The sequence below is a fragment of the Capra hircus genome, chromosome 10 (genome assembly GCF_001704415.2).
Source record: "Capra hircus breed San Clemente chromosome 10, ASM170441v1, whole genome shotgun sequence".
NCBI lineage: Eukaryota > Metazoa > Chordata > Mammalia > Artiodactyla > Bovidae > Capra > Capra hircus.
Genome location: NC_030817.1, coordinates 24,192,100 through 24,220,074, shown reverse-complemented (window position 1 = coordinate 24,220,074; position 27,975 = coordinate 24,192,100). Strand labels below are relative to the sequence as shown.

General features: G+C 36.6%; 1 protein-coding gene across 4 annotated transcripts in view; it reads left to right on the top strand.

The window, feature by feature from the left end:
* GPHN (gephyrin) overlaps positions 1 to 27,975 on the top strand; it is a 551,792-nt gene that overhangs the window by 387,542 nt on the left and 136,275 nt on the right. For all 4 annotated transcript variants that reach the window (XM_018054058.1, XM_018054057.1, XM_018054056.1 and 1 more), the window contains one exon: positions 9,801 to 9,843. In XM_018054058.1, the coding sequence (XP_017909547.1) occupies positions 9,801 to 9,843 (43 nt within the window). The remainder of the gene's footprint in view (positions 1 to 9,800; positions 9,844 to 27,975) is intronic.

Sequence of the window (27,975 nt, the reverse complement as noted above, 5' to 3'; positions counted from 1 at the left end):
AATAGTAAATTGTTTTGTTTTAATGAATAAGTGATATGACATGACATTTAAGACTGTTAGAGGAGGCAAATAATTTTTCTTATTTTTATAATTTTTCATGTATCTATTTGATATTTTTGCTGAGATACCTGTGATTCTGATTAACAAGAGGAAAATGAAAGTTTGTTAACATGTATACCTCAGGTTTACTTGGGAGCTACGTAGGAAAAAATAAGTAACTCCCTAAGATAGCTTAAACTACCAGTTTAAATATCATCCTCAACTGAAGACAAATGGAAGATGGGAACAGGAAGGCCAGTTACAGATAGATTACCAGGAAAAGTTCAGTGAACAGGTATAAGGTTTGTTACACAGATTAAATCGGTGCCTTCTCTGTTGACAAGATGACCTTGTGATTTAGAGTGACCCTTCTCTTCAGGTCCAGAAGACTGAGACTATAGTATAAATGGAAATTTGTTCTATAAATGGAAATTTCCCTTGCAAAAGGGTAACTTCTACTCTGTGTCAGAGCTGCTTTTATGTCTACTCTTTCTGAAAATAATCTTTATGCCAAAGAGCCACATTTTGGGTCAGCATTTCTGGTACTACTCTAAGAAGATCAAGGAGAATCTAAAAACTCAACATTTCAAAATTCATGGTTAATGAAAACTAACACGGTTTTCTGTCAAGTATTAGAAAATGGTAATAATTACAAGTGCTCAATAATTCAGGTTTTTATATTATTGGCTGCACCTATCTTGTACAAGGGCCTTATTTCATGAGATTTATTAGTTCTTTTAAAATTTCTATTCAAATACTTACCTAACTAACGTTACTTGATCTTATTTATGAGAGCTGTCAAAAATCACAAAAGAAATTAGGCAGCTTTATTTATTACAGATCTAGAATATCATCCAAACAAAAGAATGATAATAACAACAACAAACATAATAATAGCTAATACTTATACACTGTTCACACTGGGCCAGATATTCTTCTAAGCAAACACCTTATTTCATATTATCTCATTTTCTTCACAACAACCCTATGAGATAGTTATTGCTATTATTCTCATTTTATATGTAAGAAAACAGAGATTATGACCTGTCCAGTTTTAACAACCAATAATGATAGAGCCAAAAGATTCAAATCCAGTTTGGTTCCAGAGTGCTACTCCCCACACTGCCTTTACATCAGTTTTTCTTCACTCCTATATTCACATGCCTATTCTAAATGGTTTTCATTGCTATCAGAAATAGTCAAGAGCAGAAAGTCAATGAAAATTCAGGCCTGATTAGAAATTCAGTGATTGCTGTTGGTAGGTTAGAAACATAAGGTTTTCTACTAGTGTTTAGAGAAATGGATTTAGGAGTCAAGAGGGTTAAGTTCCATTACTACTATACTGTATGATCTAAAGCCAGTAACAATCCTGGCTTTTTCATCTCTAGAATGAAGATAAATTATTCTGTAAAATAATCATTTATTCATCTGAAGATTGAGATGAATAATATTTTGAATAATTCAAAATCTCTACTAGTCAAAAAATACTTAGGTTTGTTTTATTATATATGTGTGTGTATGCATGTGTGTGTTTATAATTAGGTAGTGTATTTTCCTCATAATTATCATGATCAACATTAAAATCCTCAGAACAAACATAAACGCACAAATATTTTTGGTACCAAGGGAAGACCAAGCTGGGATTTCCAAATTTTCTAGAGGTCGTTGAGAATGACTCAATTTAGAATTAAAGCTTTAAATGGGAAATGCATTAAGAATATTCACCATTGATGTTCAGATTAATTGCCTGTTGAGTCATGGTGTGATCAGTTCTATTCTTCTACGTGTTCTTCCTATTATATTATTCTCTTTGAGAATAAGGAACTTGCCATGTTACCTATAAAGCAGCATAAAGGCTTCTTATTTTAAATGGTGATTATTCACTTCACCAGCTGTGTAAGCTGCCACAGTTCAACTTCTTTTAGAAGAGGTTAATACTGAAAGAAGATAAATTCTACACGTTTACCTTGCACTTCAGAAAGCTAAGTGGAATTTAATGAGACGGTAGTGATTTAAATGACATGGGAAAACATTTAAGACTGGTCCTCTGGAAAAGATTTGTAAAATTATGTTGCTTATAAATATTGTCCACATGCCTGCAAAGTTATATGTTAGATAACAGCCTTGTTGCTCTCTGCCTGTGATCAACACATGGCTGAATTAAAAAGATAATTAATGAAACATATTCACACGTGTGTGTGTGTGTGTGTATGAGTTCACTTTTAGTTAGAGAGTTTGAAATGTGATGAATGTTAAATGATTATTCCATTTAATTATCTAAACCGACGGGAAAATAACAAGTAAAGCAGAAATTTTTTTTTAAGTCTGAGGTCTTTGTAACTTCTTAATAGTCATGTTTCTTTTTTGTTTCTGAGATGGTCTTTTAAAGGGGCAATTGCTTAATTCAGTGACCAATATTTAATTTTCTTAAAAAGAGAAGGACTTCCTTTATATGTAATTTGATAAAAGGCAGCAGGTGGAGGTGGTTAAGGTTTCTTACAGTTACAAAATCCTAGAGATAAAAGGAAGCTTAGATGTTATCTGTTGTAGTTCAGGGTTTTTTTTTTTAACCTTTTTGCTTCCATAGACCCTTTTGGGAATCTGGCAAATCCTACAGACTTTGTTTCAGAAAAATACTTTAAACATACATAAAATACATAGGATTACAAAAAACTAAATTGAAATCATGAACAAAATATCTAATACAAATTACATAATAATACTGCCTTTTAAAATGCATTAAATGACAAAGTCTAGTGTCAAGTCATTAGACACTACCGTAATTTGAAATCTTGGTGACATAAACAGTATTTTTAAATATGCATAATAATTTGATGATTATAATAATAGATTCTGCTAATATTACTATAGCTTGCCACCTAATAATGAACAAAAGTAATAAAATTTAATTAGGTTGGTGAATAATTGTAATTTTTTCCTGCATTCTAGTGAATGGAATACTCACTTTTATTCACAGGTTCTCCCAAGGGGCCTCAACCTCAGTTGAAACCCCTGGAAACATCTTCATTTTGTAGGTGAAGAAACTAAGTCCCATAGAAGTGAGATAACTTGACTAAAATTATACAACACGATATTAGATTAATCCTTGCAGAGGTAACCTCACACTTTACCTCAGTCTTTTTTTGACACTTTCGTCTAAAAATTGGCAATGATAGTCTTATGATTTGTCACTGATTTGTGGCATGATCTAAAGCAAATTCTTTATTCTCACTATGTCTCAGATTCCACCTGTATAAAATATAGGTGACTCTAAATGTACATAAGGATAATAATAATGACTTGGATTTGTATTGCTCTTTTTCATTTTACAGTAGTTTTTACTTTTACATACATGATCCTACTTAATTTTCCTCATTTTGTGGATAAGGAAATTAAAATTTCATAAAATGTCATGTCTAAGTATCAGAAACCATACCGCCGGACTCCAGAGGACATTAAATAAACCAAAACTTTGAGTTCAGTTGCATATTTATTGTGATATCACAAACACAGACACAAATAAATGGTCATGAGGCTCAGATGAGCCAAATACTTATACCCTAACTTATCCAGATAAAGTGATGAATGAATAGAACTACAGAACAGAGCTTTTGTAGACCAAGTCTCTACTTTTGCAAAAGGAAGTGAGAAGAGAAAGAAATAGATTTTAAAAGTCTAAGATTGTAGAGTTGTTGGCCTAATGTTCAAATCAGTCCTTTCTTTCCTTTCATTCATGGTGGGCTAAAGAGGCAAGTAATCTGAGGTCCTTTTTCTCTCTCCTCTTAAGTTTTACTTTTATGAGTAAATGATATTCAGTGAAGTTTGTCCTTTCAGAGATTGATTACTCTTAAATAAGTTTAATAAGGTAGAAAAATTAAAGTCAAAAGGACCATGATACATCAAATATCTCATCATCCTAGTGAGCTGGCCTATGAGACACAAAACATCCTGTTCTCTTAGGAAATAAGAAATCTTCTTAACCTGACCTAAAACCTTTATTGGACTCCAAATGTCACTATTTGATTAACCTTAAGCAGTATTAATAGTAATCTGTTTTCCTAATTCTTACGGTCATTCTGTAGGTTATTTCTTCGCTATAATCCACATTTTTTTTCATGTTCTCTCTCTTAATATTGGCGGGTCCAAATAAATAAACATTTTACGATACTATAGGAATAGTTATGATTACACTTACACTGTAAATAATAAATTTGAATCTGCTGGGATTGAAAAAATATATAATTACTACAAAATAAACAGACTTGACAAATATTTACTCTGTATAAAACACTATATTTGATATAATAAGAAATATAAAGAGAATTAAAGTCATGGTCCTTTTCCCTTCAAAAATGCACAGTATATTTGGGGGCCTGCGTCAGTAATTGGAATGAAAGTAACTATGATAACTCTTAAAATAGAAGTTTAGTTAAAAGGCTTTAAGAATTTAGGTAAACTTAAAAATAGATTATGGTAATGATTATACAGCCAGATAGATCTATTAAAAGCTATCAAATGTGTACTTAAGTGAATTTTATAATAGCTGAATTCTGTCTCAGTAAGGCTGTTACAGAGTTCAAGGAAAAAAGAAATTGTTTCTAGTTGAGGAACTGAGGAATATTTTTTGCCCCAGATACAATTTAAACTGTATCTTAAAGGACAGATAGCATAGGAAGTAGCTTGTCTAAGGACTGAAGGCTCAGGAGTGCAAGGAGTCATCCAGACGAGCTAGTGCAGACATTGCTCAGCCTTAGACTGCATGGGTCCATTCCTACCAGGATACATACGGCCATATGGCTATGTCATTTCCAAAAAGTTTTCCTCAATTCCTTTGAGAAAAACATATAACTGTACACTGAGGTCTTTTTTTCTTTCCATCAAAAATAAGAGTTTGCCTCCATGTGGAGCTGATGGGGAAGTTATAATGAGGAGGGTATATAATTCAGAATTATTTCACAGTTGTCAGTGGCTCCACTGATCATAATAACCACTGGTACTTGTTTCCACCTTTATAGTTTAAAATCACTGATACAGATACTATCTCCTTTGAGTCCCATAACAACCTTTATTTTTCCAGTGAAGAAAGTAAGATTAAAGGAGAGAGGGCCCAGAGCCTAAAATAATAAAGACGTGCCAAAGGAAAGGTCAAGATATTTTGGACTGCTAAGAAAAGGATGAGGAAGAGAAAATGGTAATATAAGTAAATGATCTTTAAAAAATAAAAATCTGATAACTAAATTGTATACCACACATGAATTAAAACACATCTCAGACAGAAAATAAAGCAGGTCAAATTAACTACTATCATCAATAATAGAAAACCAAAGGTGAAATTTTTTGTAATAAGCCCATACAACCATATTATTGACAGGAACAGCTCATTGTAAAAAAAAAAAGTCTTAGTGACGGTAGAGAAAAGTACATAGGAGTCTTACACTTTTTAAATAGGTAGTCTTCTTTATTATTTGCTTTTTAAAATTTAAATATTAAAATTTAAAACAAACCATTGACATAGGATTTCTCAGATTGTATAAGTAAGCATATATACAGCAAAATTAAATGTAAATAAAGCCAAATTAAATACAGAAGCTTAATTTTTTAATTTAAAATGTAACTGCCAGCCAGTAAAATCATGCTAAAAATAAAGAGGGCTTTCTTAATGTTCATCATAGAAGATGATTTGTTTTATTCTTGGCTTTGACCCCACCTGACCCAACTGCTCAGAATCTTTAAATATGAGCCATATTGTGTAGATTTATTCCAAGTCTTTTCAAGGAAAAAGAATGCAAATTAACCTGGTGAGCAGCAAAAGAGAGTCAGTTTTATGAAACCTGAGTTGATAAACCTGCAATCAAATGTAGTCTTATTTTAATATTTATACATCTTTATATTGTTATGAACCTATTCTTAACATGGGTTTTGTTTCTTTCCTCCCTCACTTCTGTGAAATGCAGAAGGGAAAGGGTGTTTGTTATTCACACATTTGTACCCCACTAACTGGTTACACAACTGGCTTCCACTGGAGAGCCCCTGACATCGCAGGGAACGGTGATCAAAATTCCACACACTAGCTTCAAGCTGGGGGCTCGTAGCTACTGCAGCATTGAAGGGGGTCTTTTCCTGGCTTCTTTAAAATAAGCATGGTGATGGGATGGTTTAAGGGAAGAAAACCTCTCAAATCACTTGACCACTGCTGTGCTTCCGTGTGTCCTGCTTCTTCATAACAGCTTGGCACTACATTCTTTCCCTGTATCTTAGTGGGCCTGTGTGTGTACAAGTGGGATGGGGGTTGGGGGTGGGTGCTGTCAGTAGATGCTTATATATATGCATGCATCTTTAAATGTTAGAGTGATGTGCCTTCCCTTATGTGTCACAGATGAAATCTTCTGTGTTCCTGAGAGATTGGGCTGTCTCTCACTTATTGTTGTGAGATTCATGTGTTTTGATGTTTACACCCTCAAATGTTCTTCATGTTGCATTAAACATAAGTTGAAATGTTCTCCCATAAGAGTTAGCTTTTCATGTTGGGCTGAACAAGTCTTCATTTCTGTGTAGCAATTCATGTTATTATAACCTATGGCTTTCAATTGTACCTCCCATAATGAAGAGCTGACTTTAAACACTGTGCTATTCTTGTTATGACCTAAGCATAAGGTAAGTCACTTCTCTAACTGTATCTAAAGATTTTCGTTGTTTGTGAAAGTTTCCTCAGCTTTGTTTAAAGCATTTTCACTTTTTTTCCTTGCCATTTATTACATGCTCTCCCCCCTTTTGTTTTCTGTTTCATGGCTTAAGATTTCTTAATGGACAATGTGACCTTCAGCAAAAATTATATTATATATGTAAACACATGTTGAAGTGAATTAAATGAATTATTTGATGTCTGAAAGCAGTCTTGATTAGTAAATTAATTGCCTAAATTTTCAGTAAGTCTTGTGTTTTTTATTTCCTTCATTAATTTGAATATATTATACAGTTTTTACACATAATTTTAGTTTTTATTTCAATTAAAAGGGGAATTGTCAATACCAAAAATGTTAATTTTAGTAAAATAATGAAATCCAGTAGAATAAAGTAATAGATCATCTAAGGCCATACCTTTCATTTTTAATCCTTGACAAATTGAGTAAGATAAAGGAAAGCAATAACAGAAAACCATAGAACTCAAGACAGACCTGTATTGCCTTCTTTATAGTCCATATTGTTCTTACAATATGGAAATGGCAACCCACTCTGGTATTCTTGCCTGGAAAATCCCATGGACAGAGGAGCCTAGCAAGCTCTAGTCCATAGGGTTGCAAAGAGTCGGACACAACTAAAGTGACTTAACATTGTGAGAACAAAAACAACAGTTGTTTTTCAACTTTATCCTTTAAAGTAAACGCCATTACATTGTGACCTAAGCAAAATCTTCATATTGGGATTTTATAAAACTAAGTCAATATTAAAAAGACAGCCAGTTTCACGGTACAAAAATAAGGGGCATTTACTGCATGCATAAGTATTAAAATGTTTTAATTTAATTCCCTCGAATTTTTAATGTATACTCAGAATCACTAAGGTAAAGAAGTTCATTTTATCCCTGATTTTTGAAAGTGATTTCCCTCAAATTTGAGTCGAATAGCCAATGTAACGTAAATGAGAAAACATTGGTTATACTGATGTTGGCAATTTTTGAAGCTAGATTCACAGATTTAAAAATTTGAATTTGTTTCATCATCCACATTTCTCTTTCCAAAACTGTTTGAAATGTATCATTCTAAACTTATGTGCCACAAAGCAAGACTTGAGTTTCTTTATTAAATTCATGTTATGAATGAATTTTTTGTTTTTTAAGCCACCTAAGGAAGGGAGAGGGTTTTTTTGTTTGTTTTTTTTTTATTGTGGTTTTGGTTTGGTTTGCTTTTTTGGTAAAACCAGCTAGTACTTCACCTCCATTTCCATTTACACAATATATAATCTGTTGAAACATTTGATGAGACAATTTGAACTACTCATCTGAACTGCTCTGTTCATTGTAAATCTCTTGTTTCTATCCATACACTAGCTCCACTCTAGATTGGAAGGGCTTAAAGATGAACTCTGGAGGAATAGAGGCTACGACTTAAGAGTAACTATTACTGATCAAAGGAGCTGCTTTCCATTCGCAAACATTGCTTTGCGCTATGGGTTTGGGCTCCTTCCGTTTCTACATCTTGTTGAAGACCTTCTTGACTTCCATTTGACTTCCTTGAACTCTGTTTTTGTCTTTTAACATTTTCCCCTTTCTTTTCCTTCTCTATCCCAGATTTTTCTCTCACTCTTTTAAGTATCTCTTGTGTTCTTTGAATCGCTTTATAAAATGTAGTTTATCTCTTTATTAAGCTTGTCTATTATTTGTCTATTAGTATTTGTTTCTTTTCTCCTTTAAGGCTGTAGTGATATAGTTAACACTTATTTTCATTCCATGGTATGCCTACTTGCTTTTTATTTCGAAGCAAGTTCATTAGTCATTCTTACTCTCTTGGTATAAATTTTCAATAAGAAATAGCAGAATATTCTGCATTTATATATTGTCCCTTTCTATAAGGCAATACTTTCTTTTCTATCTTCTAGATTTACCCCCGCTCGAGCCTCTCTCTCTTCTTTTTCTTTTCCTTGCTCTCGTGTCTTCCTTCCTATATTATTTTAAGTAGTCATTAATATCTTTCCCATTTGGTCCAGAAATTGTTATTCAATAAAACTGTAAGTAAAGCATTTAAGAATATTATCTTCCAGAGTAGTTTCTTCATTCTAGTGTGTTTAAAAGTAATTAAACAATCTGGGCCAAAAGAGAATAACTTTTAACATCTGGAATTATTTTTCCCCTTTTTTTTCCTTTCCTTTTTATTTTTTTTTTTTTTTGGTGTGTGTGTGTGTGTTTTTCTTGTGTATGTTTGTGATTTTTTAATTATTGTTGTTCTTTCTTTAAACATTAACACTTGTTTTTTTCAGGGAAGGACAACCATAACCCACCCTAAGTTGCAACATTCCTTTCATAATTTGTTTCATTACAATAGTAGACTGTGTTAAGCAATAGAAGTTAATTTGTTGTGTATACCATTTGGGGCAAGCTGCTGTGGAGTGGGAAGAAGAGGTGTTTAAACAGCTTCCTCTGAAATTAACAAGTGTCAGTGTCATCCAACATGGCTCTTGAATTCATTAGTTTTGCAACATTTAAAAGAATGTTTCCACTTTGAAATATTTGAATCAGCATTAGATTCTGATTGATATATCTACACACTTAAGAACTGGCAAATAAATGACTTTAACCTCATAATTTCTCTTTTCCCCTCTAACATATGTAACTAAAAATGACTATCAAGGACTCTTTGATTACAACTTTATTACTTGAATTGCATTATTATTTTAGTCAAGAGATATGCACAATGCCTTTAATATTAAGGGTCTGAATTCACAATTGAATATGTGGTAGTTGAAATTTTTCCCCATATACTAATTTCAAATACACATCAATTTTTAAATGCCTTTAGTTTTACCCTTGTCCCATTTACAGTATTGTGCCCCCATGTTTTTTCTAGAAATCAGTCCTTTCTTTAAGTAAGAAAAGGAAAAGTTAAAAATATATGGAATAAACTAACATTTTTATTGATATGTTATGATATGTGCGATACATAAAGCCTTTGCTCCTAGACCTCAGGAGTTTGCCCATTAAATATGCATACATATCTGTCTGTCTTTGTCATGAGCCCTAAATTACTGAGTTTATGCTCTCTCTGCAGGTCCAGTCCAGGTGCAGCAGCAAGGAGAACATTCTCAGAGCCAGTGAGTATATCATTATTTCAGATGGACTACTGGATAAGAACTTGTGGTTCAGCCGGAAAGAAAGCTAAAAATGACATTTTAGTGAAAGAATGAAGTAAAACAATGGGGAAAGTTAATGTCAAGAATACGAATTTTAGAGCTTTGCCTTCCAAAAATATCATTAGCAATATATTAATGAATATTTCCCTTATACCAGTTGTTTTTGCAAGCTGACATCAGAACTTCGATAGCACTACTGGTTAGGACAGAAATGAGCTCCTCTGTGATTCAGACATGACAGCCATCATTAATTGCAGCACTGCCAAAAAGTCATTTGAGAACAGACTAAAATAATATAAATCCACTTAATGAATCTAACTAAAAAAGAAAAAAGATTCCTAAGAGGACACATCATAATCATTTTGTAAGTATGAATTTCTAAAAGATCTTATCTTCACAGGCAGCATGTTTTAGAACATAGTGCCCTAAACCAAGGAGGAAGAAACCATAATTTTATTTTTCTGTTTTGTCACCAGTAACATTTGCATGGAAGTCATTTGACTTTGTGTATTATTCATTTTCCTGTCTTATAAGAAGGAAATATAAATAGCTTTTCCTTACCTGTATCCTTGAAATGATTTGATATCAACGGTTATACTTTGAAAGCTTTGGGATTCTATGAGAAAAGTGCTGTGTAAATGCTAATTTTTTAGATATTGTTCTCTGTCACTTAATGATATCACTCTTCTTCCTGATTATTGTCAAGAAAAGAAGTACAAGAGGGCTGTACTGAAATTGGTCCTTACTTATACCACTGGGAGTTTTAGTAAATGGAATGGTTTCTGTTTCCAGCAGAATGTCTGTATTATTTAACAATCAAAAAAAAGTCAATGGAAAACTTCAAATAGGTAAAATTTTGTTTTATTTTATTTACTTTAACATAAAATTTTCTGACTTCTGTGTTGTGAAATCTGCTACCTAAGCTTGAAAACCTTGAGCTATTAGGCAAACACACTGGCAGTTCTTTGCCCAGAGACTTCATGTTAGAGTTATATAAAAATAAATGAGAACAGATTTGTTTAACTTGTATACTTTTGTGAGTTTTCATAATGTCTGACAGACATGTGAATCTGAGGGAGGCTTTTCAATTATAGGAGATGTAAAGGTCTATAATTCCTTCTTAAGACCTAAGATTGAGAAAACTAAGAGTCAGGGAAGTGATGACTGAATATTTACTAAAATAAAACAATAGCAATAAATAACATTTTAAAGTGACATTTTTCATGGTTACTGTATAATTTCCATTCATTGTTGATCCTGAGATGATTGTGGATCATTGACAGTGATTGTGATGATTCAGAACAAAACTAATTTTGTATTGAGAACAGATTTCTTGGAAATTATTTTCACCTGTGTCATGGATCTTTGTACTGTTAGAACTGCTTTCATTTCAGTTACACCCTTACTGACTTGTTGGCTATTAATCAGATGGACATTATGATGGTCCATGTTTTTCTGTTCATCTTTTCTTAGGATGAAATAGTCATGTAGATGCATGCAGAGAGCCCATCCTACATTGTAGCCTCTTAGTTCTGTGAGTTTTACAAGTTCAAGGTCTTTCCTCTCAATACTGCTTTAGTAACTCATGCCCATAACCACACTCAGGACGTTTTCATCACCATGAGCTATTCTATCTCTGAACTTCTTAATCTCAGTACTTACTTGTGTGAAAGTTGCTCAGTCATGTCTGACTCTTTGCGATCACATTGGCTATACAGTCCATGGAATTCTCCAGGCCAGAATACTGGGGTGGGTAGCCGTTCCCTTCTCCAGGGGATCTTCCCAAGCCAAGGAGAAACTGCTTCACTGCTTAATTTTACCAATCATTTAAAGAAGAATTAACACCAGTCTTTCTCAAACTCTTCCCAAAAATTGAGGAGGAAGGAACATTTCCAAACTCATTTCTTAAGGCCAGCATTACCCTGATAACAAAGCTAGAAAAAGATCCTGCAAGAAAAGAAAAGTGCAGGTCAAGATCCCTGATGAATGCAGATTCAAAAATCTCAATAAAATACTAGCAAACTAAATTTAACAGTACATTATAAAGATCATTCACTATGATCAAGTAAGATTTATCCCTGGGATGCAATGACAACTCAATATATGCAAATAATAAATGTGATGCATTAATTATCATTAATAAAGTCAAAGAAAAAAATCATACGATCATCTCAGTAGACACAGAAAAAGCATTTGACAGAACTCAACATTTGTTCATGATAAAAACTCAACATAAATATGGAAAGACTGAGTGAGTGAAGGTGGCTCAGTCATATCTGACTCTTTGTGAACCCATAGGCTATAGCCTGCCAGCTCCTAGTCCGTGGGATTTTCCAGGCAAAAATACTGGAGTGGGTTGCCATTTCCTTCTCCAGTAGAAGGAATAATAAAGGCCATATATGATAAGCTCACAGCTAACATTAAATGCAATGGTGAAAAATTAGAAGCTTTTCCACTAAGGTCAGGAGCAAGACAGTGGTGCTTACTCTCATTATTCCTACCTAACCTATTACTAGAAGTCTTAGAGTGGTTAGGCAAGAAAGAGAAAAAGCATCAGAATTGTAAAGGAAGAAATAAAATAGTCTGTATATGCAGAAGACATGATTTTATATGAAGACAATCCTAAAGACTCTACCAAAAAAAGAGAAATTATCAACAAATTCAGTAAGTTACAGAATACAAAATTAACATAAAAAATTCAATAGTATTTCTATGCTCTAACAATCAGTTATCTGAAGAATAAAGAAAATCACTTCAAAAACAATAAAATACTTAGGAATAAGTGTGACCAAGGAAGTGAAAGATCGCTTCACTGAAAACTACAAGACATGAATGAATGAATTCGAAGACACAAATAAAACGGGTGGCTCTCCTTTGTTCATAGATTTGTTATTGTTCAGTTGCTAAGTGTGTCTGACTCTTTGCAACCCAATGGACTGCAGCACACCAAGCTTCCCTGTCCTTCACTATCTCCCAGAGTTTGCCCAAGCTCGTGTCCATTGAGTCAGTGATACCTTCCAACCATCTCTTCTTTTGTCTCCCCTTTCTTCTGCTGCGATTCATGGGGTTGCAAAGAGTCAGACACAACTGAGCGACTGAACTGAACTGAACTCTCCTCCTGCCCTCAGTTTTTCCCAGCATCAGGGTCTTTTCCAGTGAGTCAGCTCTTTGCATCAGGTGGACAAAGTGTTGGAGCTTCAGCTTCAGCACCAGTCTTTCCAATGAATTCAGGGTTGATTTCCTTTAGGACTGACTGGTTTGATCTCCTTGCTGTCCAAGGTACTCTCAAGAGTCTTCTCCAGTACCACAGTTTGAAAACATCAGTTCTTCAGTGCTCAGCCTTCTTTATGGTCCAACTCTCACATCCATACCTGACTACTGGAAAAACCAAAGCTTTAACCATACAGACCTCAAGAACAGTATGAAAAAGCATTATCTTGCTCACCTGCTCATCTCTGAATCAGAGCATGTAGCACACTCCTTATTTTCTGGGCCTCTTGTAAAATTTGAAGTAAAGAGGCTTGAGAAAGGAAGAAAGAAAGCAAGAATTTCCCTGGAGTGCAATATTTCTATTCTTAAATCGAGGTCCAATTTTCCTACTTTTATAAAAATTAAATTATCTGACAATATTTTTCTTCCTTCAAAAAGAAAACAATGGCTTAAAATGGATCCTGGACAATCTTGGGGACTCTACTGAATGGCAACATCAGTTTACAAAGATCATATCCAGTCTGCAAGTAGTAGCTAGCAGGCTTTTGTACCACAAATCGAATACTAGTCATTGGAGAATACACAGTGACCTATTTGGGGCCAAAATACCCCTAAAGTAAAAGCGAAAGCGTCAGTCACTCAGTCATGTCCAACTCTTTGCGACCCCATGGACTATAGCTTGCCAGGCTCTTCTGTCCATGGAATTCTTCAATCAAGAATACTGGAGTGGGTATCCATTCCCTCCTTCAGGGGATCATTCCAACAGGGATTAAACCCAGGTCTGCTGCATTGCAGGCAGATTCTTTACTGTCTGAACCACAGAGAAGCCCTAAAATACCAGTATGTGCTTATCAAATATGTTATAACATTTGGAGCCAGTCATCAAAAATAATTCTGCACCATATAATAAAAAATTTAAAGTGTTGAGACCGTTTAGAAGATCTTAAATAAAGGAGAAATATCAATAATATTTTAACTTGTAAGGTCTATAAAAGTATGACAGCTTCCAAATAATACATTCTTGTTTCTTAGTTCTCTTACAAGTTATATTTCTATTAGTGTTTGGTTACAAAAACTAATTCCCACCCAAAAATCTTAAGAGAATTATTTTGGTGATGTCAAGAACCTTGTCTTCTAGGTATGACCTAAGAGAACATTTTAGATTTCCATCTCTTTGACCGGATATATAGTTTGTCATCAGAAAAATCACCTAATAGTTGAGTATAGTTCCATAGGAAACCAAGATTCATTATCAGGAGGTGGAATCAAAGGAATCTGGGTGGCTACCAAAAAAAATAAAGTGCAAAACCAGTTTGGTTGTATGCATTAGCTAGTTCACAGGTGAATAACAGCCAGGTATGAATGATTGAAGATGCAAATGAAGTACATTATTAAGAATAGGGCAATATAGATAACATAGTTAAAAGGAGCATTAAACCATGGAGAGAAAAGGAGGAAAATAATAAAAGTAAATAATAGAATGCAGATGAAAATGTAGGAATCTACTGCCTTCTTCTGTGAATCTTGGGTACAACCTCCCTACAAACATGTGGTCAATGGTCTTGAATGGAACATGTCTCTTTCAGAGAATTGTCTGTAAAGGACTTCTAAAAACTCCTCAGCTTAAAAATCCACAAGTTCAGATTAGATTATGCCTCCTTGGAAGCCATGAATCCAAAGATCAAACTTTTAGAGTTGTATTACTGTGCTCCTTACTGAAGTACTTGATGAGCTTTAGTAGGGTTCTAGGGTTGTTTTGCCTTTTCATACTGTTCATGGGGTTCTCAAGGCAAGAATACTGAAGTGGTTTGCCATTCCCTTCTCCAGTGGACCACATTCTGTCAGACCTCTCCACCATGACCTGCTCGTCTTGGGTGGCCCCACAGGGCATAGCTTAGTTTCATTGCGCTAGACCAGGCTGTGGTCCTAGTGCGATTAGATTGACTAGTTTTCTGTGATTATGGTTTCAGTATGTCTGCACTCTGATGCCCTCTTGCAACACCTACCATTCTTACTTGGGTTTCTCTTACCTTGGACGTGGGGGAAGATCATGGCATCTGGTCCCATCACTTCCTGGGAAATAGACGGGGATACAGTGGAAACAGTGTCAGACTTTATTTTTGGGGGACCCAAAATCACTGCAGATGGTGACTGCAGCCATAAAATTAAAAGACACTTACTCCTTGGAAGGAAAGTATAACCAACCTAGATAGTATATTCAAAAGACACATTGCTTTGCCAACAAAGGTCCGTCTAATCAAGGTTATGGTTTTCCCAGTGGTCATGAATGGATGTGAGAGTTGGACTGTGAAGAAAGCTGAGCGCCGAAGAATTGATGCTTTTGAACTGTGGTGTTGGAGAAGACTCCTGAGAGTCCCTTGGACTGCAAGGAGATCCAACCAGTCCATTCTGAAGGAGATCAGCCCTGGGTGTTCTTTGGAAGGAATGACGCTAAAGCTGAAACTCCAGTACTTTGGCCACCTCATGCAAAGAGTTGACTCACTGGAAAAGACTGATGCTGGGAGGAATTGGGGGCAGGAAGAAAAGGGGATGACAGAGGATGAGATGGCTGGATAGCATCACCGACTCGATGGACATGAGTTTGAGTGAACTCCGGGAGTTGGTGATGGACAAGGAGGCCTGGCGTGCTGTAATTCATGGGGTCGCAAAGAGTTGGACACGACTGAGCGACTGAACTGAACTGAGAGTTGTTTTTCTCTGATGTCTTTTCCAAAAGGCCACTTATCTGGGCTTCAGGTCATGCAAGGGTTATTTAAAAGGATATTGAGGAAAGGGTACTTTTACCTACTTATACAGCTTCATGTATGGCATGAATAATTCCTTGTAATACTTAGCCATGTCTGATTGCACTAATGTGGAATGTGGAATGAAAGATGATATTCCTCGGTGTATGTGGGAGAGTTGATGGAACCACAGAAAGATTTTATCTCATTATTATTAAAGACAATACCTTAGGCCATGGAAGTTCAGGAATCTCTGAGGGTAGCTGATCTGATATTTAGATCTATGTTTGTTCTCCCTTACCCTTCCTGAAGATTGAGGGTAAAGTTGACAATAAAGTATCTTAGTAAGTGGCAGGACTTTCCAAAAGTCTTTAGTAATAGACCTAGAAAAATGGATGCCTCCATCACTAGAGAGAAAGCTCAGAATTGTCTAGATTGGGAACATGAAATCGAGAAAACTTTGCTATTACTAGAGTTGTTAAATAAGCAGGGTGACAATATACAGCCTTGACATACTCCTTTTCCTATTTGGAACCAGTCTGTTGTTCCATGTCCAGTTCGAACTGTTGCTTCCTGACCTGCATATGGGTTTCTCAAGAGGCAGGTCAGGTGGTCTGGTATTCCCATCTCTTTCAGAATTTTCCACAGTTTATTGTGATCCACACAGTCAAGGCTTTGGCATAGTCAATAAAGCAGAAATAGATATTTTTCTGGAACTCTCTTGCTTTTTCCATGATCCAGCGGATGTTGACAATTTGATCTCTGGTTCCTCTGCCTTTTCTCGGTTCATGTATTGCTGAAGCCTGGCTTGGAGAATTTTGAGTATTACTTTACTAGTGTGTGAGATGAGTGCAATTGTGTGGTAGTTTGAGCGTTCTTTGGCATTGCCTTTCTTTGGGATTGGAATGAAAACGGACCTTTTCCAGTCCTGTGGCCAATGCTAAGTTTTCCAAATTTGCTGGCATATTGAGTGCAGCACTTTCACAGCATCATCTTTCAGGATTTGAAATAGCTCAACTGGAATTCCATCACCTCCACTAGCTTTGTTCATAGTGATGCTTTCTAAGGCCCACTTGAGTTCACATTCCAGGATGTCTGGCTCTAGGTGAGTGATCATACCATCATGATTATCTTGATCGTGAAGATCTTTTTTGTATAGTTCTGTGTATTCTTGCCACCTCTTCTTAATATCTTCTGCTTCTGTTAGGTCCGTACCATTTCTGACCTTCGTTGACCCCATCTTTGCATGAAATGTTCCCTTGGTGTCTGTAATTTTCTTGAAGAGATCTCTAGTCTTTCCCATTCTGTTGTTTTCCTCTATTTCTTTGCATTGATCACTGAGAAAGGCTTTCTTATCTTTCTTGCTATTCTTTGGAACTCTGCATTCAGATGGGTATATCTTTCCTTTTCTCCTTTGCTTTTCCCTTCTCTTCTTTTCACAGCTATTCGTAAGGCCTCCCCAGACAGCCACTTTGCTTGTTTGCAATTCTTTTCCATGGGGATGGCCTTGATCCCTGTCTCCTGTACAGTGTCACAAACCTCCATCCATAGTTCATCAGGCACTCTATGTATCAGATCTACTCCCTTAAATCTCTTTCTCACTTCCACTGTATAATCATACGGGATTTGATTTAGGTCATACCTGAATGGCACAAGCTGGAATCAAGATTGCCGGGAGAAATATCAATAACCTCAGATATGCAGATGACACCACCCTTATGGCAGAAAGTGAAGAGGAACTAAAAAGCCTCTTGATAAAAGTGAAAGAGGAGAGTGAAAAAGTTGGCTTAAAGCTTAACATTCAGAAAACAAAGATCATGGCATCTGGTCCCATCACTTCATGGGAAATAGATGGGGAAACAGTGGAAAGAGTGTCAGATTTATTTTTTGGAGCTCCAAAATCACTGCAGATGGTGATTGCAGCCATGAAATTAAAAGACGCTTACTCCTTGCAAGAAAAGTTATGACCAACCTAGACAGGATATTGAAAAGCAGAGACATTACTTTGCCAAAAAAAGTCCATCTAGTCAAGGCTATGGTTTTTCCTGTGGTCATGTATGGATGTGAGAGTTGGACTGTGAAGAAAGCTGAGCGCTGAAGAATTGATGCTTTTGAACTGTGGTGTTGGAGAAGACTCTTGAGAGTCCCTTGGACTGCAAGGAGATCCAGCCAGTCCATCCTGAAGGAGATCAGCCCTGGGATTTCCTTGGAGAGAATGATGCTGAAGCTGAAACTCCAGTACTTTGGCCCCCTCATGCGAAGAGTTGACTCATTGGAAAAGACTCTGATGCTGGGAAGTTTTGGGGGCAGGAGGAGAAGGGGATGACAGAGGATGACATGGCTAGATGGCATCACTGACTCAATGGACGCAAGTCTGAGTGAACTCTGGGAGTTGGTGATGGACAGGGAGGCCTGGCGTGCTGCGATTCATGGGGTTGCAAAGAGTTGGACACGACTGAGCAACTGAACTGAATTGAACTGAGAGTTGTAGCTCTCTGTAAAGGAAAGGCTTCAAACCATCCCAATTATAAGTGAACAATGACTGCATCATATTCAAAACCCAGACAATAGCTTTATGAAACCCATTTGGAGATGTTTAAGCATGCCCTGAGTTTTGGGCTCTTACCCATGTACTGCTTTTCTTACCAGGATTATATTGGTAACAGATGAGATAGAGTAAAGCTTTCCCATTGATGTTAATTATATACAGTGGCAAGTTTCTTCTTTCACTGGTGGGTATTCATATAAAATTTTTACAAGATTCCATTTGAGGTCCTTCAGAGCTACTAAATAGCTAATAATGCAATTTACACACAGCTTTCTCCTAGTACCTTTTTTGTGTGACTCTGGAGCTGATCGCTGGCATTTGTAATAGAGGCTTTGAACTCAATTTGCTGTTAAAGAGTTAGTCCCTTGGGGTATTATAAGGGCTATAATTTCAGTGAGGGCTGTCTTTCTGGCATGATGATTAGTCAAGACATTTTCTCTAGCCTCCATAGTATCTCCTTTGTTTGAGCCCCTACTTTTATAATAGCCACTTCCTCAGGAAGCATTAGAGCACTTAAAGATTCTATAAATTGCTAACCATTCTTAATTGAGATTCCTGCTGAGGTCAAGAATAGTTCCTTGTTTCCAAAGCATTTCAGAATCATAGAATAACCCAAAAGCATGTCTATTGCCAATGAATATATTAACCTTCTTATCTGTAGCTAACTGAAACTTCTGGGGTGCTCACAGAGTTCTGCCATCTGGGAAGATTTGCCTCTGGCAAAGGATCAGTCTAAGGATGAAGTGTTATTCATTAGGTAGGAAGTAAGTGAGGAGCTAATCTTAACTCACAAAAGGCCTGTTGATGTTTAGGGCCCAGGGAAGAGGTTCACTTTTCAAGTACTTGGTTAAGTCTTAAATTGGCATGGCAATCACAGGAAAGCTGGGAACCCATTGCCAGCGATAGTCAGTGAAACTCACGAATTCTTTTAATTATCTCTTTGTTACTGACATGGGAAAATTTTTAAGAGATTTAGTTCCTTGAGATAAATCCTGTTCTGGGTAATGAATTTAGACAAAATTGTAACTTCTCTTTGGAAATTCTGTCCTCTTTGTGAGTTGAAAAGTAAGTGGGTAGAAGGAATTTTAGAGCTCACTCTGTCTTTAGAACACAACAAAAAGTTGTCCCCATGTTGAATGAGAATAGAATCACAAGGAAATACAAAATCTTGAAGGTCCTGATTGAGGACTTGTGAAAAATAAGAGTGTTTCAGTAAATCTTTGCAATGTAACTGTCAAAATATATTGTGTGTTTTCTTAGGAGAAGGCAAACAGATATTGACTATTTTGACCTAAAAGGTCATTAAAGAAAGCAGAAAATAAATCGCTGTTGAATATGAAGCCTCAGGAGGCACTGAAGATAAAATAGGTTTGGGGATTAGTACTACATGGAAGTGGGAAGTGATTACTCTATTATGGCCCTATTTGCTGAACAAATCCGTATCCCCACCTGTTCAGCCTTTTGATTGGGAGGATAGAAGTGTTAACGGAAACACTGTAAAGCAATTATCCTCCAATTAAAATAAATAAATTTTTTTAAAACTAGTACAACATATGTTGAATCTTTTCTCTGTTTGCTTTTACCTCTTAGTTTTAGCACCTCTTTAGCTTCTGGTTCAAGAGAGTATTTGACAGTTTAGGGTATAGGTTTCAGTGGTTTAATTTGCACATTAATAGCTTCAGCCCCAGTAATCCTCCCTATTTTCATTGAATTTTTGCTCACAGAATGAAAAGGCCTGGGATCTCCTCTAGATCTTCAATTTAGGATCTACTTAAGCACAAAGATACTGGTAAATCAATTTCCAAATTAGCCATTATCTCTGCAAATAAGGAAGTCCTTCGGGATTTCAGGAAAGAAACCATCAGGGAAGTATTTAATCTAACAATTCCATTTAAACAGTACACGCTGCCTAGCAAGCTAGCAGGTACAATATCTCAGAAGAAGAAAGATTGTTCTTTTGTTAAATGTCCAAAGGTAACAGTTATGAATGAAGTGGAACTAACAAAAGGAGTATTTGAGAAACACTGAATAGTTTTTTACCTGAAGGGAGAGATTTTGTAAGAGTGGTAGAGTTTAAGATTGATAGTGAGGGCTTTCCTGGTGGCTCAGTGGTAAAGAATCTGCCTGCCAATGCAGGAGACGTGGGTTTGAATCCGATCCAGGAAGATTTCACATGCCATGGAGACTAAGCCTGTCCGCTAAAACGCTCTGGAGCCCAGGAACCACAGCTGTTGAGCCCATGTGTCCTAGAGCCTGTGCTCCCCAGCAGTGGAAGCCAGCTCAACGAGAAGCCTGCACACTACAACTAGAGAGTAGTCCCTGCTCTCTGCAACCAGAGAAAGCCTGTACAGCAGTGAAAACCCAGCACAGCCAAAAGTAAACAAATAAATACATTTTAAACTGTTCTTTTCAAAAGAAAGACTAATAGTATATGCCTCTATATCAATTAAAACAACTTTTTGGCAAGGTTGTCCTTTAATATTTATATAAATTTCTCCCTGGGAATTGAAGTAAAACAAAAAATCTCCTTCAAAACTCACTTTATTTATTTTTTTCCTTTTAGCTTCTTAGCTAAGACAAGACAGTTCTTTTTTGATGTCCTTTTTTATATAGTATTGATAAGTGTCTTTATCAAGAGATTCCCTCTTTTGAGATTTACTGACCCTGGTAGGAACATCTAGTTGTTTTATCTGTAGTGCTATCAATTTATTTATGAGTTTTATTTTGTTTTTATTCTAAGACTCTCAAAATATTCAGCAAGGTGCTTGAGCGCTAGCAAAGGCATTATTTCCCATATCATTTTTTGCTTGCATACTGTATCCCCCATGTGGCTTAAGACTGTTTACAAAAATCTAGGAGAGAGTTAGGAGTCACATTTGCTTTAACATCTACTCCTGAGTGCTGTCTAAAACTGTTAAAGAGCCTGTCCCTAAAGTCTCCTGAGTTATCCTTTCCTTGCTTGTAAGACTAACTCAGAGCCCAGTCTGCTTTCTCAGGAAGGACTTTGGGAATAGCCTCCTTTCCTCCAAAGGACTTTGACCAATTTCTATTGCTTTTCTAAACCCTTCTGGTTTCCTGTGCAATTTAGATTCTTCTGTGCTGTGCTTAGTTGCTTAGTTGTGTCCAACTCTTTGCGATCTCATGGACTATAGCCTACCAGGCTTCTCTGTCCGTGGGGATTCTCCAGGCAAGAATACTGGAGTGAGTTGCCATGCCCTCCTCCAGGGGATCTTCCCAACTCTGGATCGAACCCAAGTCTCTCACAATGTAGTCAGATTTTTTACCATCTGAGCCACCAGGGAAGCCCAGATTCTTCTGAGTTACCTTCAGATTCTTCACATTCTACTTTTCTCACAGAGTTTTTTGCATCTCAGGCTTCCACAAACATGAACTAACTGTTAGAGATCTGGAACCCCTGGGTATGTTCTTAAAATTATTCCAAATTGCTCTGCAGAATTCACTGTGCCCTTTCTAGGCTTTGGAAAGTCATTGATGACTCTCAGCTCCGAGGAAGAAGAGCTTAAAATCAACCACAAGGGGATTTTTTTCTGTTCTGAAGGAAGTTGAACTTTAAGAGGTAACTGAGTTTTGAAAATTTTTCACCAGCCAAAAGGAAAGAGGAGTAGAGCAGAGGGAGAGATGAGCAGAGGAAAATGGAGGCGGATAGGATGGGCAGTGGCACCCCACTCCAGTACTCTTGCCTGGGAAATCCCATGGATGGAGGGGGCTGGTGGGCTGCAGTCCATGGGGTCACCAAGAGTTGGATACGACTGAGCGACTTCACTTTCACGCATTGGAGAAGGAAATGGCAACCCACTCCAGTGTTCTTGCCTGGAGAATCCCAGAGACAGGGGAGCCTGGTGGGCTGCCGTCTGTGGGGTCGCACAGAATCGGACACGACTGAAGCGACTTAGCAGCAGCAGGATGGGTAAAGACAAATAGATAAAAAACCCACTAGGTTCAAGACGTGATTTTTAGAGAATCTAAACAAATATTAAGTTTTTCTTATTTTTATTTTGCCTTGACCAAGAAATTTCCTGAAGCAGTTTTGGAAGCTGAATTTCTTATGGACATTTCCTGACACAAATCAAAAATATCCAGCCTACTAGATGTTTGGAATTTTGTTCCTTTTTTGTCCTACTGCTGCTGCTGCTGCTGCTGCTGCGTCGCTTCAGTCGTGTCTGACTCTGTGTGACCCCATAGACGACAGCCCACCAGACTCCCCCGTCCCTGGGATTCTCCTGCCAAGAATACTGGAGTGTCCTACAGCACCTGTCAAACAATTTTGTCCATAACAGAATTTCCCCAAAGTGGCCACTATAATTCCAAATTATCCTTGGTGAGATTACAGATAAGTACAAAGATTTGGGGTACAATGTGAATACATGTAAGAAGTAGGAGTCTGGTCTGGAAGAGGCACAGACTTAGGTTTAGACTAAGGAAAATGAGAACCTGTGAATAATCCATCCAAAGTGTTCGTTGGATACCTCCTACATCAGACTCCCCAGCCTAATGAGTAGACGGTCCAACTACAAACTGACATATTTGTAGTTCTAGAGCATCAAAAGTTTGAAGGGGAGCTCTCTTCTGTAACCAGACTCTCACTAACAAAATAAGACCAAGGAAATGGGTAACCCAAGGCATAAGGTAATCCTTGTTCGAAGGATACCACTTTGAAAATAAACCTGAACCTCTCTGTTCCCAGAGCCAGTTTGCGAAATCGACTTATTGGGGCCTACCCCCATATTTTTCCACACGAATTTTCCCCTTATAGAGGTATAACAGAAAATGACAAGGATAAACAGAGATATATGGTAAAGTTCCTAGTAATAAGATGGGTTCCATATTCCTACAAGACAAAATAAACTTAGCAGTTGGGGAGCTCAAAGAAAATAAATCAGTGTTTAGTCTAATGTGAGACTTATCTCACTGTGATGACTAGAGACACTCCCATTCCCCAGAGCAAAAGGCTTATGGGGTCTCAGAGGAGCTTGCTGTTGTCAAATCAAGGGTCTTGGGCTTTGGTGGGAAGGGGTCTGTCTTGCCTGGGTCTCCCTGTACCCTCTAAGTTGGTTGAATGCTGGCTTCCCACAAATAAGAGGTTATTATAGCCAGGGAAAAGTCTACCTTAACAGAGTATTAGTAGTATCTCAGGGCTTCCCTGGTGGCTCAGAGGTTAAAGTGTGTGGGTTCACCATTGAAATATTTACATTTGGAAGCTAGGTTTAAGTTGAGGTTTTCATTGTGACAGTTTAATTAGGATTGAGTAAAGTTCATGATATCAGAGTTAAGATTGGTGGACACAGCAAGACAAGGATTTTGTATGTATGGTGTGTGGTGGTGGTGGTTTAGTCACTAAGTCGTGTCCAACTCCTCTGACCCCCATGGACTGTAGCCTGCCGGGCTCCTCTGTCCATGGGATTTTCCAGGCAAGAATACTGAAGTGGGTTGCCATTTCCTTCTCCAGTGTATGGTGTGTGGCTTTGTTTTATTTTACTTTAATTTTGGCCTTTTTACTCTAGAGAATAGTTTTTTGCATATAAGCAAAATTTGAAAAAAAAAAAACAAAACAAAACAAAACTGAGCAAAGCTTGAGCAAAAGGGCCAGTGCTAACTCCAGGAAATCCTGCAGGAATCCATCAGAGTAAAAACAACATGTTACAGTTGTGATTTGAACATATTGAGTTTTTGGTGTATTCAGTCAGTTAGCCTCAATCTTCAGGTGTCAGTCAGCATGAGTACCTACGACACAGACATTATGTTAATAACAACCTAACCAAACTAGATAGAGAAAAAGAGCTATGTTTTTTCAGAGAAACAAGCCATTCCAAATCTGAAATGACTAAAAAAGTTCATTTCATTTCATTCATGCCTTAAATTCCACTGGAGTCAGAGATGAAGTGTCGTCAATTCCAAGAATGAAGTCTTTAGGTAATGTTTCAGATGCGGTCTTAACTAAATGTCATACGAATACAGGGTCCAAAATTTCTCTCATTGATAGGCTCCTCTGGTTTCTAAACCATCAAATGAATCACCATGGCTTCCAAAGTCTACACAATGCCAATCCTCCGTGTCCTTCCTTTTTTTTAAATTGAGGTAAAACTCATGTAATATAAAATTAATCATTTAAAGTGAATAATTCAGTGGTACTTAGTAAATTTATCATGTGGAACCACCACTTCTGTATAGCTGCAAAACATTTTCACCACCCCATAGGGAAACTCCATACCCTTTAAGCAGTTACTCTCCATTCCCCAACTACTGACAACCACCAGTCTGCTTTTTGTCTCTAGGGATTTGCCTATTCTGAATGTTTCATATAAATGGAATCATACAGTTTTAGATGAATGTAAAATGTAATCATTTTTATCTAGCTTCTTTTACTTAGCTTAATGTTTTGGAGATTCCTCCATGTTATAACATGTGTTAGTATTTCATTCCTTGTTATAGCTGCGTAATATTCCACTGTATATTTATACCATGTTTTGTTTATGCATTGATCAGTTTATACACGATTTGTGTTTCCACGTTTTGGCTATTGTGAATAGTGCTGCTTTGAACTTGCCTGTACCTATATTTGTTTTTGAGTACCTGTTTTCAGTTCTCTGGTATATATACCTAAGAAGTAGAATTGCTGAGTCATATATTAATTTTATATTTAACTTTCTGAGAAGCTGACAAACTATTTTTCACAGTGACTAAACTTTTGTACATCCTCAACAGCAGTGTACAAGGATTCCAGTTTCTTCATATTCTTTCCAAAACTTGTTACTTTCTTTTTTCTTTTTTTCATTTTAACCATTCTACTATGAGCGAAGTGGTATCTCATTTTGGTTTTGATTTGCACTTCTCTAACATTTTGCATGCCCTTCTTGGCCATTTTTGTATCTTCCTTGGAGAACTATCCATTCAAGTCCTTTGTTCAATTTTTAATCAGGTGGATTGTCTTTTTGTTGTTGTAGGAGTTCTTTCCATGTTTTGAATACTAGACTTTAACTTGTATATCATTTGCAAATATTTTCTCCCATTCTCTAGGTTATCTCTTCACTTTTTTTTATAATGTTCTTTGATGCACAAAAGTTTTTAATTTTGATAAAGTTCAATATGCCTAAATTTTCCTTTGTTGTGTTGCTTTTTAAATTTTTTTTATGATTTATTTATTTACTTGTGACTGAGCTAGGTCTTTGTTGCTTGTGCACAGGCTTTTTCTAGTTGCATCAAGTGGGGGCTACTCTAGCTGTGGTGTGTGTGCTTCTCTTTGCAATGGCTTCACTTGTTGCAGACCACAGGCTCTACAGCACCCAGGCACAACAGTTGAGCATGTTGCCTCAGTAGTTGTGGCACTATTAAATTTTTCAGTCTTTCTTCCTTTGGATCTTAACGTACAGTTCACTTTTATATCTCAGGTATTTGTGCGTTTCATGGTGAACTAGGTAGGCCATGGCATGTATTAATAAGTATCTCATGGAGATTCCATTCCCAATAACAAAGTAATCTGTATGTTTCATCTCTGGAAGAATTTTTATCACACAAATATATATTTCATTTTCTTGCCTTAAAGTGAAAGCAGCATGTCAATGACAAATTTGAGATTAATATGATCTGTTGTACCAAACTCCAGGCACCCCTCCCCAGTTTTCCTCCCACCTGCTTTTCCAGCCAGGGTTTAGGGTCAGGCAGCCCTGACCCACTAGTCCTGTAGTGGGCCACCTCAGAGCCAGCAATGGAGGCATGAACCCTGTACCAGCAGCCTGCCTCACTCCATGGGAAGGGGCCCTGCACCACAGCAGTGCCCCGGCTGCCTCCAATGCAAGGATCTGCACATGAGAGCTCAAGAGTCTTAGTGCTTAAACTGTCTTTGGTATTATCCGTTTAAGAGTTAATGGGTCTTTCAGGAAATTCCTAGGTTAAGTAATAAAGTTATTTGCAGTTTTGTCTCCCTGCTCAAGAAGTTTCTGGGTTAGTAAAGGTATGTTGATGAAAACAATGGTATGTAGTAAGGCCATGTTTCTATTCTCATTCTAGTAGCCAACATTAGTTATCTAGGCAGAAATATCCCTAGAGTGCAAAATAATTTTTCTGCACCCTAATTTGATGAAAAGGCATCCTTCATTTAACTATGTAAAAGATTCCATGCTAATTTCTGGAGACTCTTCTTTGAACAGACTATAAAATAAGTAAAATAGAGGCTTCGGGGTTTCAGTTCTATAAAGATAGAACTGACTTCCTTCTTTGAATGAATTAAGAGATTTTACTACTTCGGTAGCAAAAACTGGAATAATGATTCAGTTGAGTCACTACTGAAGTAAGGGATTTCCCATAGATCTATTTTGAACCTGACTCACCACTGCCCTCTTTTTTAAGCAACTCTTTTCTTCCAAATTGTTTTGCCAGTTCTCAAAGACTAGCACATTCATGCCAGGTTTCAAATAGGCTTTTACTTTCAAAGTAATTTTATCTTACAGACACATTTACTTGACGACATTACTATTTTATGGGAGACATTAGTTATATAATAGAACAGGGTTCCGTGGGATGCAGATGAAATCAGTATCATTCATTAAAATTCTTACCAGAACTATTAAATGAAAATTTTGAGAGATGTTAGTTTATCTGCAGCTCTTAACTTTCTATGAGGCTTTGCTTTTCTGCTTTATACATTAAAGTTTGCCTAGTCTTACTCTAAGCAACTGAATTTTACAATTTTTAGGGTTTCTCTCACTGATCTTAATACTTGAGGCAAAAGTTTCAGAAATTAGGTTTATTTCTGTTTTATTTTATAATTATTGATTTTCTATCTATGACCTCACTTATATCTCCTTCTTGGTCACATGCCTGTATGTTGATATTGCATACATAATATTCATACGTAATAGGTCATCTTTTAATGATGCATCATCATTTTAAAGATAGTGATCTTAAATATTTGTAAGAAACCTGTCCACCATTCCACTACTTTGGTTTGATAAATATTTCCTCTAATGCTAGATCTAGTCCATTAAAACCCTTTTGTATTTAAAGTATTGTAAGTCCCAAATGCTAATTCTAATTTAAGTAATGAAAGACATTTCAATAAGCATGATTTGTGACGTAAGCTGAACCCTCCAAATTAATGTGCTCAAATTCAGGTACACACATAAGCAGAGCAAGTGGTTGCCTTTTATATATATGTATATACTATATTTTATACATATATTTTTATAATATATGTATATTTTGTATGTATATTTACAATATATACTATATTTTTACATATATTTTATATATATGTATATACTATGTATATACTATATTTTGTTTTTGAGATACAATGAGAAATCTGTAGATCTCAAACATGTATCCTCACTGGCTCATTTTATACAAGAAAACACACCCTAGTATTAAACTCAGTTCAGTTCAGTCGCTCAGTCGTGTCCGACTCTTTGCGACCCCATGAATCGCAGCACGCCAGGCCTCCCTGTCCATCACCAACTCCCAGAGTTCACTCAGACTCACGTCCATCGAGTCAGTGATGCCATCTAGCCATCTCATCCTCTGTCATCCCCTTCTCCTCCTGCTCCCAATCCTTCCCAGCATCAGAGTCGTTTCCAG